The sequence below is a fragment of the Anastrepha ludens genome, chromosome 4 (genome assembly GCF_028408465.1).
Source record: "Anastrepha ludens isolate Willacy chromosome 4, idAnaLude1.1, whole genome shotgun sequence".
Lineage (NCBI taxonomy): Eukaryota > Metazoa > Arthropoda > Insecta > Diptera > Tephritidae > Anastrepha > Anastrepha ludens.
The window spans coordinates 92,929,676-92,949,864 of record NC_071500.1 but is presented as its reverse complement, the minus strand read 5'-3'; the positions used below and the strand labels follow the sequence as shown (position 1 = coordinate 92,949,864).

Sequence of the window (20,189 nt, the reverse complement as noted above, 5' to 3'; positions counted from 1 at the left end):
TCTCTCTCATCTAATGTTAGGCTCAGGAAACGTGTATGACGAGTTAGGTCCAGATAGAGAGGGGTATTAGGTGGGCGAGTTTAAGAAGGCATGTGAATAACTAGTTAGTATCGTGCGGGGTACCTTCACATGCCGGACATATATTGAGTGTGTCCAGATAGATTCTGGATAGGTAAGAGTTTAAGCTGCCACAATATCCAGAATGTTTTGTATTGGTGCGCAACTAAGTTCCCGCTGTTTGTCAATAGATGCCGCCAGAAGTGTGTGCTAGTCAATTCTAACATAACCTAAACATCATAAACCAAGCTTAGACATATAGTAAACAAACTGCTTCGACACATTAGTGATTTTGTTTTGGTATCATATACTTTTGGTTTTGTGAAAATGTCTGATTTTGTGCCGAGTTGATTTTCCTCTTTATTTCAAAAAAAAAAAAACGGGAGCTGAAGCGCATCAGGGGTACAAAATGTTTATGGAGAAGCTGCTTTAAGTGAAACAACGTGCCGAGATAGGTTCCGTCGCTTCAAAGACGGTGATTTTAATGTTGACGACCGTCCGCGTGAAGGAAGGTCAAAAACCTTCGAAGATGCTGAATTGGAGGCATTGCTCAATGAGGATCCGTGTCAAACGTAAGAGGAGCTTGCTTCAGTATTAGGAGTTACCCGCCAATCTATTTCCCAGCAATAGCATGCTTTGGGAATGATTCAGAGACAGGAGTCTTGGGTTCCTTATGAGTTAAAACTTCGTTTTTTCGCCTGTGAACAACTGCTCCAGCGGCAAAAAAGGAAGGGGGTTTTTCATCGCATCGTGACGGGTGATGAAAAATGGATTCATTACAGCAATTCAAAGAAAAGAAAGTCATGGGGACTACCCGGTCATGCTTCTACGACGTCGCCTCGGCCGAATATTCACGCTGCGAAGGTTATGATTTGTATTTGGTGGGACCAAGTTGGTGTTATTTATTATGAACTGTTAAAACCAAGCGAAACCATCACTGGGATCGGTATCGACTTCAATTGATGCGATTGAGCCGAGCAGCGCGCAAAAAGCGGCCGCAATACGTGGAGAGGCATGAAAAAGCGATTCACTCGGTCTCACGTTGCCAAACCCGTTAAACACTGGAATGTGAAATCCTACCCCACCCGCCATATTCTCCAGATATCACCTGTTCTGATCGATGGCACATGGTCTAGCTGACCAGCAGTTCCATTCATATGAAGACATCAAAAAATGGCTTGATCCGTGGATAACCTCAAAAGATGAACAGTTTTACCACGACGGTATACGTGATCTACCAGAAAGATGGGAAAAAGTAGTAGCCAGCGACGGGCAATACTTTCAATGATTCACTTGTAACCAGTTTTTCAGAATAAAGGTGTATTTTCATCAAAAAAAAAAACAGCGAGAACTTAGTTGCGCACCTAATAATTGAGGGAGCAAAGTTACGAGTGGGTTATTGTTGCTGAAATAGCATACATGTACCGGAATGCTGCTTGAGTGACAGTCCTTGACCGGATATATATCCGGGTCGTTCCAGTAACGTAGAACCGACTGCGGTGGGAAAGAAAGTTACGCGGGTCTCACGAGGCAGGTGAAGGTCTTCATCTGTGATTCGTGGTAGTTGGATTCTGATAACGGCACTCGAGGGTCGGGAATTTAGGAAGGTGGTGAGGTTCTGCCGATGAATGTCGGTATATGTCTGTCTGCATACTGTCCGAATCAGTAGTTGCAGTCATGCTGACTCGCTTGGGGGGTGGCACAGCCTTTAGCGAGTGCGTCCAGGGAAGATTCCGGAGGTAGCACCACAGTGCTCTTTAACTGATTACATAGAGGTCCCGTTGTGTAGATTTTGCAAGTCTGTTGCTCTCAAGCATCTGTACCATAAAACATCGTTTCTACTGGGTACGTACAAAGTACAAACAAGTGCACTTGCCAGCCCATTCGGTCAATCGTTGCAGCTGTGTTGCGATGAAGTCGTCAATTTTCACAGCTCCAATGCATTCGTAGGTATTTTTATACATTTTTTCTTTTAATTTCTTTGAGAAATATGAGCAGGTACATATGCATAGGTAAATATTCTTACGATATGTGGCCCACATATCTGCTCATGTATGTATATGTACGTGTATGAGTGCATGTATGCACATTTAAAAAAAAATTGCTTGTCATTGCATATGCACCGAATGATGCTCCGACTTCTTGCAGCTGTATTTTTGCTTCTCATCTGCAGACATATTTATTTCTTCATCTACAAATCGTAGCGCTCAAATTGCATGTCACATGCAACTCCATGTATCTACAGCGCACAGATGCGGCAAAACTGGAAGCCATACACTGTTAATCATTTTTCATTACGATTCGCTTCGATTTTGCTAAAAGATCTTATCGTGTAAGAAACCTGATTATTTTTTAATCTAATCTGGTTGATACTTTAGTTTCTTCTTCTTTTATTTGTGTAATATTTTAGCGTTTCTTTTTCTTCTTATTGCTTTTTTGCATTAGCATGTCTTCACTTTGCATCAAATTTTCCTCATTTTGGTTCATATTGTCTCGCACTCTCATCTCATCTTTGCTGGTTAAGCTTCGTTGTATCTGCAATAACTCTGCCGCATTTGGCTTTGTTGTCGCTACTCTGCTCTAATCTTCTTTCGCTGCACTACTACGCTGCCTCTGTGGCTGGCATTTTCTCATAATTACAATAATTGCATTTGTTGCACACGTTTCGCCATTATCGCGATCGTATTTTTGTTTTTATCCTTTTTTCTTTACAGCTGTTAAGTTATAATATTTTTGCCTAACTGCGCTTTTTATTATGCGCAAATTTCAAACGGTCCCACTAATTGCCTTCAACGAGCGACCGCAATCGCAAAGCTGGCGGCTGTGTGGCTCACCACTTCAGATTGCATTAGAAAAGATTTATGCCATAGAAACTGACAGATTAAGATGTGCACCACATATTTGCACACACATATACACATACATACAATGCAAACATTCACTTGTGAGTGCATAAAGAATGTCTGCTTATTCGATTTCGCCTACAGTTCGTTTTTAATTATTTGACGGTCAGTGTAGCTTAGCTTTTAAGTTCAATCGCAAAGTTGAGAAAGAAAAAGAAAATCATAATGAAATTAACAGAGATATGCTTGAAGGCATCCGCACATGGAATTGATTTCTCAAGTTTAGTTCGATTCATATTCGAAAGAGTAGAGTTCAAAAGCGTCGCTATTCCATGAAAAACGAACGTTGCGATACAAGATCTACTTCCGTCGCGTATTACGAAAGATACGAGCGTTACCAAATATGCGAGCAGAGGCAAAGTGGGGTACTATCGCCGCTATTATGGCTACTTGTAGCAAATGAACTGCTCAAGAAATTTGTCGGAGGGGCACCAAAACAAGATGACTTAGCTATAGTAGTTGCGGAAAAGTTCCTGGATACCAGTAGTAATGTGATGAACAACACACTTAAAACCGTACACCAATGGACATCTCGCGCAGGGCTAGGGATAAACGCGGAAAAAACGGACATGATACTTCTTACCAGGAAGTGTAAGGTCCCGGCGTGGAACCTGCCGAAGCTAGGCAACAACGAACTACTTCTCAAAGATCATGCGAAGTACCCCTCGGAGTACTACTGGACAGTAAATTGATGTGGAAGCACAAAGTTGCGGAAAGGATGAAAAAAGCCCGTACTTGGGGTCTATGGTCCTCACTGATGCATTGGTGCTACACGGCAGTAGTTAGACCGATATTGCTGTATGGGACCTTAGTATGGTGGACTGCGACAAGAAAATTGGCATACTTAAGCCACTGGAAAAGATTAAGCGACTCGCTGCTCTGTGCATAACAGGAGCGATGAAAACCACTCCAACGGCGTCGCTGGAAATGATACTCAGCATTCCACCTATTGACCTTATGGCGGAAAACCTCGCAGCGAAATCCGAGGGGAGGTTAGTGGCTGCAGGAGTATTAACTTGTAGAGCATTCGGACATAGCTCAATAGGAAAGAGGAGTTCAGGTTGCACAGACTACATGACTCCGTACTTTAATTGGGCGAGAAGGTTTCGTACTACAATTGAAGAGGAGGGATGTCACAAAGGCATGAAGCCTGGTCATAGGACTTTTCACATCTACACAGACGGCTCTAAAACTTTAAACGGAGTGGGAGCGGGCATTTCCTGCTCAAAACTAGGGGTTAGGCAGCCTATCAAGCTGCCAGATCAGAACAGTATTTTCCAAGCGGAAGTTTTTGCTGTAGAGAAAGCCGCGGAGGTAGCCTACACAAGAACAAGAAAGAACTCAATAATTAAGATTTATGTCAAGTAGCAATAAGCTCATATTGTATTAAGTCCCAAAATATTAAACGGAGCAGGAAGGCCATAGAAAGGCTAGCCGTAAACAGCAGGCTGCATATCTATTAGGTACCCGGTCACAAAGGCATTATGGGAAACGTATTATGCGTACAAGATAGGGATTGCTGATACGGACAAATGCAGGAAATGCAGAGAGGAAGTTGAGGAAACTTTAGAACACCTTCTATGCGTTTGTCCGGCATTATAAAAAACGCGTTTAAAATGCCTAGGAACCTCATTGTTAGAGGGTCTGGAGGACGTCTCAAAAGCGATTCTCCTAGCTCTGCTTAGATTCGCCAAAAGCGTTGACATCCTACTACTTTCAGTATTCATAGAGGTCGGTCTCCATCTGGTATCGCTAGGCACCAAAAGGTCTATGCGTGGCTTAATACCAACCAGACTGACCTAACCTAACCTACATGCCCCCTCTAGAGGAGGCAATGCAATCCACTGACTGCGGAAAGGTCGGCCTGCAGTGTAGGGTCGGTCTGCGAGTAATGATTTCAAAGAATCTTCTGACTCATCTATTTCTATTGTTAACCAAAGGTGCAAGGTACCAAGTTTTCCAACATTGTCATGCATTTTTTGGCTTTAGTGGAAAGCATACAAAAAAATATAAAAAAACAACAAAAAAAATATTAAAAGAAAAACTCGCTTTTCCTCCCAGCCACTGTTTTACTACATACATCTGCACGTTGTTACAGGGCACCTGCGACATACATTTTCCAGTTGAGCACATTTTGTGACAGTGAAGTAAAAGAAATGGTGAAAAGTCACCGAAAATAAATTGTTATAGTTAAGCTATTTCAGGTGCAAGAGTTAGTAGGCACTTTCACTGGTAAACTGAAAGTAGTAAGTCATCATTGGGATGTATGTAAGTATGTACATACATACATACATACATACTTACATATATACATACACATATTCTTGTATCAGCTGGTGCGCGTATGTCTGTTAATTGTTATTGATTTTCCCATTGTGCCGAAAGAGTAAAGAAAAGTTTTGGGAAAATGCACAGATTTCCAATCAAACCACCATTTACAATTATTTGTTGCTGTTATGAAAGTTTGCTGATTTCGTGCTTGGGTTATTTTTAGGGAATGGATAGAAATACATAGCCATGACAGTCAATTTTTTTACCTCTTTAAAGGTGATAGATTCTTGCCTAATCAGCTTATTATACAATAGAATTACTATGGAATGACCCAGGCAGCAACAACATTCAAGGTGGTGATACAAGGGAAAACTTTAGACGGTAGACTTTATTGAAGTTTTTAGTCATCGAAGCACCTGCGGAAATCAGGCCGCCGCTAAACGAGGTTTCTACCCCAGCGCCCAATAGAATTGATAAAAAGTAGCATCTAACTCCACTATTTACAGGTTATATACGTAAGGCATCCGGCTGGTGAAATTCTAAACCCATTGGCCCTAAATATAACTTTTAGTAAACAATCGCTCTTTGAAGAAAATGCAGAAATACTACAAGGCTCGTCACCATTCTCTTGGCCCAATGTCAGAAGACTAGAAATACCTTGCAAAATTTGTAGTGATGAAAATTAACAGGATACAGTCGAGCAACTACTATACATTTGTTTAGTTTTATTGACAAAATGGAGAGCCACTCGGCTGCACTTGGAGAAAATTCTTTGCAGAATTTTTGCAACTACAATCTCTAGGTGGGTAGGTGAAATGGTTGAGGTGCCAGTCTGACACTCCTCAAGTAGCACTAAAGCACCGTTTTGATACCATTATGAGACCTCTAGTAGGCAGATATCTACAGCCAGCCAGTGCTGTTGTTATAATGGAGGAGATTGATTGGATTTAGTTTGGCGCACTGCCCCAGGCTGGCGGAGAAAGGAGCGCCCAGTGACCTTAGTCGTCCAGCTGCCAAACCCGGACATTTACAGAGAAAGTGCTTTACAGTTTCCTTCTCTGAAAGGACCCCACAGCTTCTGCAATGGCGGTTAAATGGTAACCCTAGTTTTTCCGCATGTTTGCCGATCGTCCAGTGAGCGGTAAACACAGCTACGAGCTTGGAAATTGAATGGCGAGGAGTCCAAAGGACTTTCTGAGTTCTTCATATATATATCCGGGACGTTCCGGTTACGTAGAACCGACTGTCGTGGAAACGACAACTTATCATTGGTTGGTTTTAACAAGTGATTCAATCAAGGCCTTTGCCATCAAAATGGCACTAAATTGCTATTTGGTCGTTGAGCCTTTTTGCCGTCATCCTAACCTAACCTGACCGAAGTGATAAAAGTAGCTGCAAAGATCTATTGGAAAACTCTGTTTAGAGGAGATCTTAAAGACATTTATCTCAACCTTTTTATCGTAAACAGCTTTTAATGGGTATCGGTCCCTACTAGAGGTCCAAACAGACCGGACAAATGAGTAACGAGTAATTGTACCCCTGTTCGATGATAATTACTTGAAAATTTTCGAGCTTGAGCACGAGTATAGGGAGCTTTTCGAGTAGTTCGAGCAGTATTTTTGATAATTATGATCAGCACTGGTGCTCTAGTCCCCACTTTGGAAGATTATGCGCATCTCACTGTTGCTGGTACAGGAACGGCTGAGATTTATATCCGGCAATTATGTGCAATAACTCCAAATGATTACAAATTAACTGCATCCGAGATCCTCATTTGAATAAAGAAGTAGTGAAAGCTTGAGTTTTTTAACCCAAATATCTTTAAACGGTAAACGGCAATTTTTTTAATAAACTCATACTGCTCGTAGTTCACTGGACTTTCAAAGATTTTTTAGTTAGTTAACCCCTTTTCCAGCCGAACTTTAAATGCCCTAAGGCTTTTAAATTAATTCTAGGCATTTAATCTTCTTTAAAAATTAGTCCATTTTGTTTTTTCTTCAACTTTCTTACACTCTTTTACCTCACGGTTATTAAAAAAAAAATTAGAAAATTAAAAATACTTTCAAAGTTTACTTAACAACTTCATGTCGCCACTAATTTTAGATTGAAGAGACGTAAACAAAAACCAATGGCAATTAAACTGAAATTGGAACAGAACGATTAAACTTCGATTTGCCCTTTTCTTACTCACAAAAAAAAAAGAATGGAATAAAAACGGTATGATGCCAATTACGGGCATTTTTGTTCTTTTTTTCCATTCCCACACCTTTCCCACTTCTTGGACTTTCAAAAATTCGAACCAATCGGAAATTGCACATTGATGTGCTTACAATGGAAAAACGAAACAGTATATATGTATGTGTGCTTACGAGTGTACAATTGTACGAGCCATCTCACACCAAATTATACTTAAGTTGCCGAGATGTACAGTGGTGAACACAAAAAATCGGATATCCCAAAAATGTTAATTTTTACTGCAGTGTCATGTCGGTTTTATATGATAATTTCTTCGAAAGAGTATGAAAAGCAATACTGCTAAAGTTTATAAATCTTATAAAGCGCTAAAAGGTTAGGGCAACATTTCACTAGAGAATAATCGAAATTTGTTTTCAGCATAATTTCTTCTGGGCTATTCTATAATTTATTATATTTCTTGAGACGTAGAACGTGGATTAACTTTTATCAAATTTTTGCATGCTTCATTAAAAATGAGTTGGTAATATACCATAATTTTTACTTTTTTTAAATTTGAAAAAAAAAAACTGATGAAATTATAATTCCATCGCAAGTTTCTGGTCCCACTGAAAATAAAGTCTGTTTGTAATTAAAATAAGTTGTAAGTGAAATGGTTCAATCAGTCGTTCTACTGTTACTACTCTACTGCTTAATGTCCCGGAAGGTGCTCTGGAAGACTTGCTAGGAAGAGCAGGAATTGCTTATAGATCGGGAGGTGGGTGGGGTGGCTGTCGCAACGACACACTTAGACCTTTCGTAGATCCATTGTGATACCACTCGAACTTATCTCTAGCGTATGGGTTCCATTTCAAACCATCCGGTAGCTGTAATAAACGAGCAGAACGTCGTTAGTTTTAGTTCACTATGTCCGCTACATCAGTTCAAAATGCCGTATCAAGAGTACGGAGCCTCCTTGTAGCTAAGCTTGCACACTCACATAAAAGGTGTCTGACTGTTTCCTCTTCATCTGTATTAAGACAGCTTCTACAGAAATCGATGCACGGGAGTGCTAAACTTCTAGCGTATCTGCTTATGAAATAATGACCAGTTAATACCCTATCATTTTTCTTACAGCATCTCTGTTAAATCTTAACAAGCTTTTTGATCGACCGCTGTTCCATTTCGGCCATATTTGTCTGCTTAGTTCGCATGTTGTGAGGTTTTGCCAACTAGTATTTACCTTGTTGATGATTTCCCTATCTAAAGGGTTTCCCAATAAGAGGTGTTATTTTGATAAAAGATCAATGGTTTCGTTGCTTGTGTGGCAGGTAGCGCCGTCTTGTTGAAAATAAACGTTCTTCAGATCAATACCATCCAATTCCGGCCATAAAAAATCATTAATCATCTCTCGCGATCCATTCACCGTAACTGTTGCTCCAGCTTCATTTTCGAAAAAGTAAGGTCCAAAGACTCCGCCGGACAATAAACCGCACCAAACAGTCACACGTTGAGGATAAAGAGGCTTTTCAAAAATACATAATTCTTGGATTTTCTGGGGCTCCGACAATTTTGCTTGTTGACAATGTCCCGAGGTGGAAATGGGCCTCATCACTCAATATGATTTTTCGATGGCGTTCCGGATCATTTTCATGCATTTCAACGACTCGATCAGCAAAGACACGACTTTGTTGATGATCGGCCAGCTTGAGTTCTTGTGTTAACTGGACTTTATAAGCCTTAAGACCCAACTCTTTATACAAAATACGGTGTAATGAGGTTTGTGGTATGCCTAATTCCAAAGAACGTCAAGGAATGAACAAACCTGAGTTTTCTTCAACAATTTCGCCAACAACAGCAATATTTTCGGCTGTTTGTGAGCGAAGCTCACGGGTTTTATTCTTCACATCACTAACTTGTCCCAACAGCTCGATTTTTTTTTACTAATTTCTGTATTGCGGTCCGACCAGGTGCTTCACGATGACCCAAAAAAGGTTCGAATATTACGAACCGTCTCTGCCAAATTTTCACCATTTTTATAGTGAATTTTAATAATTTCAGTGCGTTTTTTAAGCGTGTATCGTTCCATTTTTTTTAATGGCGTAGTTTCTACTTGTCAGATATCAAAAAATGACAGCTTCGGAAGTTACATCTACCGAAATAGCGGGCTATTCAAAATAACACCAGTTATTGGAAAACCCATTCACATGAAACGCCGTTTCAAATTTGCGTGTACCTTCGAAAATATTCACCGGAACGATATTAAATTTTCTGTGTGTATACTTAAATATATGTACATTCAGAAAAACAAAAAAAAAAAAAAAAAAAAAAAATCGATTTTTTAAAAGTTCTAACTGTACGAGTTTTAAGTTCTAACTCGTACCTTAAACCTATAAATGCTGTGCAAAGTCTTGAAGGAGCCATTAATAAATCAATTTGATAAACACTCAAAACACTCTTTCACTAAATGGGCAGAAAAAATATGTAAATTGTGTATTCAATGCTACAAATAAACTTGTTTCAACCGTACGAATATTTTTCTGCACTACTGTGCATATCACTAGAGCACTAGAAAATCCACACGTGACAAATTACTTTTTTCTTCTATCAAGAGAACACAACGCACATACGAAACGTGACGCTCCACATGCGAATACATACATACATACACACATACAAATGTATGCTCATAGATTAACATATCCATGCATGTCTTTTTGTAGCTTGGTAGCTTTGTAAAGCACACATTGTGCCCCCATATATGTAGGCTTAAACATTTGATCGGCCTAGACGACTGCAATCAAGTGATCCAGTTCCACATTTCGTTTTGTAAATATGTATGTAGGCGGTATTCTTGTGACAGTAGCCACTCCAATTCGAAATCATTTAGGTCAACTTAATGTCGCTGCACATATGGGGCATACGTATGTATGTATGAATGCATGTGTGTATGAATGTATGTAATACATATGTATGTATGCTTACTAATCTATTTAGATATTGCCATAGATACATACATATGTATTTATCAAGTTGTACATGCATTAAGTTTACATTGCAGTTACTGTGTACTTAACTTTTTTGTGATAGTTTTTCTTTAATTTTTGTTTGGCATTTTTGGACACTCAATGTGCGCCTTGACATTATTCGGCTTGCTGTGTTTATGCACTGAAAAAGTAAAGTTAGGTTAGGTTGTTGATAAACGGAGTTGCATTTACATTAGAGTTGGTCGGTCAGCATAGAAAAAGCTTTGCAAGGAAGCCGTTGTACCCTACTGATTTGTTAAAGGCTTAGGGGTAGTCAGATTGATGATTTTCAATATTTTTTGTTGCTAGTCAATTGCTTTATTTTACAAAAACAAAAATATAGGATTAATATATCATGTTTCGACTTGACTTTAGCAAAATTTCAAAAAACAAAAAAATTAATAATTGTAAAAGTTATCGCTGTTTGTGTGGGCCCCGTTTCCCCTTGCGGTGATCATCACAAATCCTTGGAGATTCAACCAGAATCAATCATAATCTAAAATCAAGAGAAAAAAGTTTTATTAATAGATAATCTTGTGCCTGATCGAAGCTGTTTTTTCAAAATTAACAATATGGCGGCCTTGGGTAATATTTTTCAGATTTTCGAGAAAAAAACCGACAAATAATTATTAAAAAAAAAAATCGAAAAAAAAGAAAAGTTCGATCAGGCATGATTTTTTTATGTTTTTCAAAAGCAGTATACATTTGATTGAAATCTACCAAGGGGTTTTAAAGTTACAGTGATCACTAGTTCAAAAAACATACAGGTCGGTATATAAACGCCGAAAACTTTGCCATTTACCAACAGATCGAAACAGTTACGGAGAGCGTTGCCCAGGAGCCAACAGTGTCGTATCGTCGTCGCACTCAGCATTTTGGTGTCAGTGAAACCATAGTGCGGCGCATTTTAAAGGGTGATTTAAATTTGTTTCCATATAAAGTGCAATTGACACAAAGAATATTGCCGGCAGACCATTCACTTCGCTTGGAATACGGCCAAACAGTCGCTCGAATGGTTGACACTGAACCCAATTTTTGGAAGCAAATTTTAATGACTGACAAGGCGCATTTTAACCTCTCTGGCAGCGTGAATAAACAAAATTGCCGCATTTGGGGAACTGAGAATCCACACGAGATCCATGAAACGCCATTGCAAGACCGGAAAGTAACTGTTTGGGCCGACATTTGTGCCAAAACCATCATTGGGCTATATTTTTAGTGAGAAAACGAAACGGTTGATGGAAACCGATATCGATGGATGTTGGCTCATTATGTCTGCCGGCAAATGCGTGAGAAAGGCTTAGACGGACGGTTACTGGTTTCAACAAGACAGGCGCCATGCCACACAGCGAATGCAACGATTGAATTTCTGCAACGAAAATATCCGGTACGTCTAGTGTCAAAAAGAGGCAACATCGACTGGCCCGCCCAGATCACATGACTTAACCCCCCCGAAATTCTTTCTGTGGGATTATCTGAAAAGTAAGATTTACGCCAACAAGCCGCAGACTATTGACCAGCTTGAGGCAAACATTTGTGCCGAAATCGACGCTATAGAACCCGAAATGCTTGGTGATGATAAACGCAGAAAAAAGATCGCAGTTTGTGATTGCTAATAAAGGTGACCACTTGATTGATATTGTATTAAAAATATAGTTTTAATAAATTGTTAATAACCAAACCAAATAAAAATACCTCACTTATACAAATCAGTTTTTTTTTTTTTCAAATTTATTCAATGCTTTCATACCGACAAAAAAGATGGTGCACTCTGTAGTTTTGTTAAAAACGCATTTACAGTTTTGCTATCTGCTCCGGAGCGCCCGAGCGCCCTTTGTTAATTGTAGAATAACTCGAAAAGTATTTGTAAGATTCACTTCAAATTTTCACAAAATACTTTTAAGATATTATACTATAAGAAAATGCAAATCAAAAAACATATAATTATTTGAAACTTCTTACTACCCCTAACCCCTTATAACTATTACACATTTTTGTGTTATCGAACGCAACTAAGCAATTAAAATCATTGAACAAAATTGTACTGTGTTTTTGAAGAATTTTTGAGAGAAAACCAGTCGATAGCCCAGCCGTTATACGAACTTTTGTATAATTTTGCGCCACCTTGTATAACACAAATAATCGTTAATAAATAGAAATCCTTGGAAATTATTGAGTTTTTGAAAAATTTATAAAAGAAAGCCAGCCTATAGCCTACCCTCTATAAACACTTTTTTATGTGATTAATTTTGCGCCACCTTGCATAACACAAATAATCGTTAATAAATAGAAATCATTGGAAATTATTGGGTTTTTGTAAAATTTTTAAGAGAAAACCAGTCGATAGCCCAACTTTTGTGCGAACTTTTTTATGTGATTAATTTTGCGCCACCTTGTATAACACAAATAATCGTTAATAAATAGAAATCATTGGAAATTATTGAGTTTTTGTAAAATTTTTAATAGAAAACCAGTCGATAGCCCAATCTTTATGCGAACTTGTCTATGTGATTAATTTTGCGCCACCTTGTATAATACAAATAATCGTTAATAAATAGAAATCGTTGAAAATTATTGAGTTTTTGCAAAATTTGTAAAAGAGAACCTGTGTATAGCCCAACCTTTATGCGAACTTTTGCATGTGATTAATTTTGCGCCACCTTGCATAACACAAATAATCGTTAATAAATAAAAAGCGTTGGAAAATATTGAGCTTTTGTAAAAATTTTTTAAGAAGCCAGTCGATAGCCTACCCTTTATATGAACCTTTTTCATGCATTCTTGGCAATCATTTTTATTTTATTCTTTTAATATTCAACACTGATTTTCTCTATACATTCTGTCACCTTGTTTGCTGTTTATTGATTTGGCGTTTTTACGAACATATTTAAAAACAAAAATTCTAATTAATTTTCTTTTCAATTATTTTTCATGTCCAGGTTGATCGCACTAAAAAGGAGTAAAATTGTCCAAATTCAACGCAGTTCAAATAAATATATTTTTATATAAATATATAAAACGCACAACAAATTAAAGAAGAAGAAGAAGAAAATAATCATAATAATAAAATGGCACCAATGCCCAGCATGAAGGGCGTCAAGCCCAATGGAAATTTCCTTTACGCCGACGCCGATTCACCGGGTGACACAAGTCCAACGCCCTCAACGCCGCCCTCCAGCACAGGTGAGCTTAAATGACATGACCAAAATAAAGTGTTAAATTTTTATATTTTTAATTCAAAATACTTACATATTTTCTTTTAGCAGATGCCGCCAAATCGCAATGCTCTTCCCTATCTGACGGCGAATCATTCGAGGGCTATGGGGAGAATGAAGTGCGCGCTTTGCATCATCGCCATCACCATCAACGCACTGCATCTAGCGCCTCGGCCGGCATGTTGCGCACCGATGTGCCCAATAATAACAGTGACAGCGCTGCCGCAGGTGGCAGTGGCGTTGGCGGTGTGGAATTGGAGTTGGCGCCACATGACAACGCTACGTCGACGCCGAGCAAGTGAGTTTTACTGAAATGCGCCAAATAATTAACTATTTTTTTTGTTTATGAATTTTTTTTGATTCACTTTTCTCTTTTTTGTCATGCCATTTTTAGCGATGACGAGTTGAGTATCATTCCGCGCGACAATTGGGCACGCATGAGTCTACGTCGCACCACCACAACCTCCAGGTGAGTACAGAGAGTACGAGCACAGAGTGTACATATGACACTCATTTATTTAAATTTTCAATAGTAAGTTTTGAAGTTTAATAGATACTTAACCAGTCGGTATTGTCTCATGGGGAAAAGATTTTTAGAGGTGTACTACCTAGCAGGCCCCGTTATTCGGCTCTGAGCGAATTTGACAGATATGCCGACGTCATTCGTTTTGTGTTTCACAAAATTTAGCTTTAGATTTGTGAAACACTAAACGAATGACTTTCCCCAAAGTTCCCCTCAAACATTTTTTTTTCTCCTTTTTTAACGAGCAAACCTGGTATCTATCATCCTTGGTATTGTCTTACATGTACAAAAATATGTACGTATGTATGTATTTACGAGTATAAGTACATAATTCACTTTCGTAATTTATGGTTTGTCGATTGTTTATTTGACATTTTGTCAGTTAGTTAATTAGTATGGTAATGTATAGCATCGGCCGACAGTCATTTACTTACTCACTCACTCACTCATTCACTCACTAACTCACAAAGTTAGTGAGTCTATAAATGTCAAAATAATAAAACGCCATATTTGTAAGTTCATTACAATAAACGTACGAGAAAAGTTGTTTAGCTTTTGTGCTTCCAGTTAATTTTCGTTGAAATTTGACGTAATATTTTAATGATCAGTCTGCCTTACACACATCTACATATACTCGTATGTATGTAAGTAGGTAAATCCCACTTGAGTTTGCATACCGTTTACTTCATACGAGTAGATGTGCATGTATGTATGTACGTGCATATGTGAGCTGCTTACTTTAGTACATTCATATGTCAGTGTCGTTTCCCCAATATGCCGATCACCTTCGTATCTACGTACATACGCATGTATACTCGTATTCATGCTTGCGTATACATGCACATATGTATGACTTTTGTATGCCAATCTGTTTTGTTTTTGTTTCATTTGTATGTCTCTTTGTCTGTTCGCTCATTTGTTAAAACATGCATATAAATACATACATACATACATATTTATGCACCTCAGCCTTTTAAAAATCCATAACAGGTTTTGGTTTGCATCTCGACTCAGCTTAGACTAATAATAAAAAAAAAAAACGAAAATTACTTGTTGCTTATTTTTTGTTTGTTTCTCTGTTTATATAGGACTTTCTGTCATCGATACCTAAGTAGTTTGTTGTCAAAAGAGTACACGTTTGTCATAACATCAAAGAGCTTTAGATCGTTTCACTCAAAGTGTAGTTAGTGAAATTATGGTAAAGAGCAGTTTTACTTGAATACTCTCTTAATTTTGCTCTTTAATTGTAAGTTCACTCTTCATACGGTAAACTGACAAGCTTTTAATCTCCAACAGAAAATGATCGGATTTTCAATGGAGTAGATTTTGAACCGCTTTTATGGTTAACATTTCGCTAAGATATCGGCCTAATTGAAGTACCAGAATTTAACCGAGGCAATACGAGTGTCTCTATATAGAGCTGTCACCTTGAATATAATACTTTCAGTTATCTGACGAGACACCTCTTAATAACAAGGCATGAGTAGACACTATGGGAAATATGGTTCGTCTGAAAGTGATCAGAATTTCTTAGTCTTTTGGTTCAGAGTGAAAATTTGGCGAAAGTTGATTTAAAAAGAGCTCTGAATAGGCATTATTGGCAAGACTGCTGGCCATAAAATGTTCAGGATTTCTCTTTTTATGATCAATAAACCGCAAAATAAATTTTTTCGCCTTCAAAATAGACTCCATTCGAAGCAATACACCAACGTCAAATGCCAACGATTAGTCCAGTCATCAAAGCACCTTTTAAACGCGTTTGAAGAGATCTTCTTCGGCTCTTTCAGCGAATTCTCCTTAATGGCCTCTATCGGCTCAAAGCGGCGTTCCCGGAGTGGCAATTTCAGTTTTTGGAAAAGGAAAAAATCACAGGGGGCTAAATGCGCTGAATGCGATTGTTTTTCGATGATATTTGTTGAGTTTTTGGTCAAAAAAGTGTTCACGATCCATGAGCTTTCTTTCCACAAATTAGGCCGTTTCCTACGCACATTCTCTCGCAAACTTCGCATAACTTGCAATAATATTCTTTACTTACCGTAGAACCATTTGGAATGAATTCCGAGTGCACAACCCCTTTGAGAATCAAAGAAAACGAGTAGCATGATATTCACTTTTGACCGACTTTGACGTGGTTTTTTGGGTTTCAGCTCATGTGGATAGCGCCATTCAGCCGCCTGTTGGCTGGTTTGTATGTCCAACTCATATACCCACGTCTCATCACCTGTTATAATGCGCTGGATAATCGAATCCGAATTTACTTGCTCAAGCTTGTCTTCAGCCACCTTCTTCCAATGAATTTTTTGAAAGAAGCTCAATTCTTTTGGAACAAGTCGAGCAGCCACGCGTCTCATGCCCAGTTGATGGTGTTAAATGTTGCAAAGTGATTCGTGAGAGTTACCCCACCCAAACTTAAATGCACCATTTCCTCGACTTTGTCGACGTTCGGTGCAAATCTTTCATGACTTCTCGCCCCTCTGCAAAAGCCTTATACCACTCGTAGACCCGTGTTTTTGATAAATCACACTCGCCATAGGCTTTCTGCATAATTTTTAACGATCCGGCACACGAAATCCCGTTCAAAACACAAAATTTAACAATTCCCGGTATTTTTTTGTCAGAATGTATTCGACTAGCAAGTTTGGGTCCACTTATCATATAAAGGGTACTTCAAGAGCGACGCTCAGATGTCAGTAGTGAATAATTTCGAGCCGGTACTATTTTTTATGTCATCTTTGACATTTGTCAAGGTGGCAGATGCACAATTCTATATCTCGACGATGTCAACAATTATCATTTAAAATCACTCAGTGGGTTGACTCCGAGCGTGTGAATTCTACGTTACGAGAGTGGTCTCAGTAGAAACAACATTCAGTTGTTGGATAGGGCTAATATTAGGGAGGCCACTGGTCAACTGGCCATTGGTTGTGACTAATCAGCCACGGGCAAGGCTTAATGTTCTCAGAATAAATGATTGTACCAAACCATATTAAAGAGAATTCAGAATGTGTGGCCAACGCAGCCACTATTCATGTTACTGCGTTGCTGAACACAGACTGACTGGCAAGTCTAGGAATACGTGTAAAATCCAAATCCCCGATGACGTGGCAGCTGAAGTTACTCTCACAAGTTTGCTTGTATCATCTTTAGAACCAAAGGAAAGTTTTAACGAGGCACAAACTCTACTTTCCGCTCATTGTCTGGTAGTTCGGCGGCTAAGCCTGCCTTCAGTAGTGGGGACTGCTCTTGCTAGCATCAAGTCCAACCGAACTTTTATGAAAAATGAAATAGAGAGTTAACTAAAAACTCGTATGCACATCCATCTCTACTCTAGTCTTCATTACCCACCTCCTCTCTTCATTGGCCTCCACACGGTCCCTAAGTGCATCAGCCATTGAGTGAGCAGAACCGGACAATAAGTCCGCTGATATTAGTTAGGTGGAAGATATCATAAGCACTTTAAGTGGCTAATTTAAATAGCAAATGCTTATTCTTTCGATATTTTGTATGAAAGTTTTATATTCCACCATTAAAGAAAAAATACTGATTATTTTTTACATTACCTTTATTTATTACAGCAATCCTGACAGTCTAACGAATCGTCGTTGGGGTTCCATGAGACAGTAAGCAAAATAATACAAAGCAAACCAATTTTTATTAGAAAACATTAAATATTATTTATGCCTAATGCATTACTAAAAATTTTAACGAGCACCTGTAAATAGCTTGCATTGAAAATTTTAATTTATTACTTAGAATTTTTTATTTTTTAATTATGGTTTTTTAACCAAATTTGCACATAAATAAATGAAAATTGGTTTCGGTCATTTTTTGCTTGATTAAGTATAAAATATATTTATACATTTTTTTATTAACTAATAACATTAACTAATACTCTGATGGTCAAAATAATAAGATCACTAGGAATTACTAAGTTTTTACTATTTATTTTTTTTAATTATATTTTTTATTATTTTTTTAAATTATATTTTTGCATGGTTAATGCGTGACTACCATTCGGTAGTGCGTTGGTTCGAATCTCAGTGCATGAAACAGCAAAGTTATAGAAAAAGTTTTGTCTAATAGTGGCCGTCCATCGGCAGGCAATGCAAAATCTCCTCATAAAAATCTTTTGCCGTTCGCAGTTGGCTTAAAACTGTAGGTCACTCCATTTGAAGAACAACATCAACACGCACACCACAAATAAGAGGAGAAGCTCGGCCGAACAGTTAACAGAATTGTACTCGCCATTTATTTAATAATTTTTTTGATCTGCAACACAAACCATACAACTTGAAGTTCTAAAGCTTGCACAAAATTCACAAAAATTTAGCAAACTTAAAAAAAAAACAAAAAATAACTAAAAATATTTCAACACTTAATTTTTAAAAAATGTCTTATATTATTATTACTTATTATTTTTAAATATTTTCTTTATAAACCATTCAACTACAGTATAATAAAATGTAAATGTGAAAGTCGATCAAAAAAAAAAAAAGGATTCCAAACATGTGCTTAACATCGAAGAAAATTGTCAACATTGCATGTAAAAAAATATTGTCAAAAATCAAGCCGATTATGAGCGACTTCAAAGAAAGGATATTTCAAAAGACGCGCAGGGGCTTAAGTGTCTGACTTATTTGATCCCCTGCAAGTTTAGCGCCTTCTTTAGCTATTCCATCCACTGTCTTCCCTCTATGCCTTTATGCCCAGGAACCCAATAAACACAAAGCCCGCGGCTGCGAACGAGCTTGTTGATTGCTTCCTTGCATTCAAGGACATTTTTGGATGATACAAAGTATGATTTTATCGCTTTTATAGCCGCTTGGCTATCAACGTAATGCTTAATTCCGCACAATATATGCCAGCAACCTCTTCCATCCCTCTTCCATCCGTCAGTGAATACATTGAAAATATTACTCCTCGGAACCAAGCTTTTGTGCCATCCACCATCTTCAATAACGGCCTTTAGTGGTTTTCCAAAACTCATATCTGTAACCATCTAGTCTGAATTCACTGTGGCATTCCCAGTAATATAGCTATGTGCGAAGGGTCTAGAGGTAAGCTGTTCGGTTGCTTGTAGCCGGTGTTAGATTGAGGGTAGCCTCAGGAGCTGCCGTTGGAGTTGATTTCATAGCTCCCGTGATGCAAAGAACGAGAGTCGTTGAACTGTTACCGATGGCCTGAGATATGCTTTCTTCCTTACCGCCTTCCACCACATCAGTATGCCATATAGTACGAGTAATATAGATCTAACGATTGCAGTGTAGCACCAGTGCATAAGAGCGAGTGATAGCCACCATATGCTTCCAAGCATCCTTTTACATGCGTATAAAGCATTTGTGGCCTTCCTCACCCTCCCCTCAACATTGAATTTCCACGTCAATTTATTATCCTAGGTAGTTGGTGCAGGATTTCAGCGACGCCGTCTGAGACGCCGCTGAGTGAGGGTAATGTCCATGCTGGGACTTTGTATTTCTTTGTAAAGAGTAGTAAGTCCGTTTTTTCAGCATTGACGCTCAGTTGAGCATTGCTGGCCCAGTTGTGTATTTTTTTAAGAGCGTGTTTTAGAGCGCTTAGCGCAGATAGGCACCTTCCTGTAATAACTATAGTAATGTCATCTGCATATGCAATCAGTTTTGGAGCTCTACCTTTAAATCGAGTGAGTATTTGGTTTACGACTAGCAGCCGGAGAAGTGGCGATAAGACACCCCCTTGAGAAGTCCCTCTGCGTGCTTCTCTCGTTAAAATAGTCTCATTCCATTCCACCACAATCCTTCTGCAGTTCAGGAGACTTGCAATCCAGTGATATATGGCAGGCATTAAGGCTTTCTAAAATAGCGCTAGTTGATACATTGTTGAATGCCCCAGCATTGCCCAGAAATACTCCCAAAGCATATTCCTTTTATTCCAAAGCTTTTTCAACATTGAAGACCAGAGTATGTAGAGCAGTCTCCGTGGATCTGCCCTTAATGTGGGCGTGTTGTGATTTTGGCAGCCCTTCAGGACTTAACCTGTCCCCTAT

At 38.5% G+C, this 20,189-nt stretch overlaps 1 protein-coding gene across 13 annotated transcripts in view; it reads left to right on the top strand.

Moving 5' to 3' along the window:
* The window catches only part of LOC128860184 (uncharacterized), a 182,554-nt gene that overhangs the window by 47,096 nt on the left and 115,269 nt on the right, over nt 1-20,189 (top strand). For 10 of the 13 annotated variants that reach the window (XM_054097494.1, XM_054097489.1, XM_054097492.1 and 7 more), the window contains exons 3-6: nt 13,369-13,612; nt 13,693-13,942; nt 14,039-14,113; nt 17,743-17,787. In XM_054097494.1, coding sequence (XP_053953469.1) covers nt 13,498-13,612; nt 13,693-13,942; nt 14,039-14,113; nt 17,743-17,787 — 485 coding nt within the window. In that variant the 5' untranslated portion in view covers nt 13,369-13,497. The remainder of the gene's footprint in view (nt 1-13,368; nt 13,613-13,692; nt 13,943-14,038; nt 14,114-17,742; nt 17,788-20,189) is intronic. The other 3 variants (XM_054097496.1, XM_054097495.1, XM_054097493.1) reach the window with 2 other exon arrangements.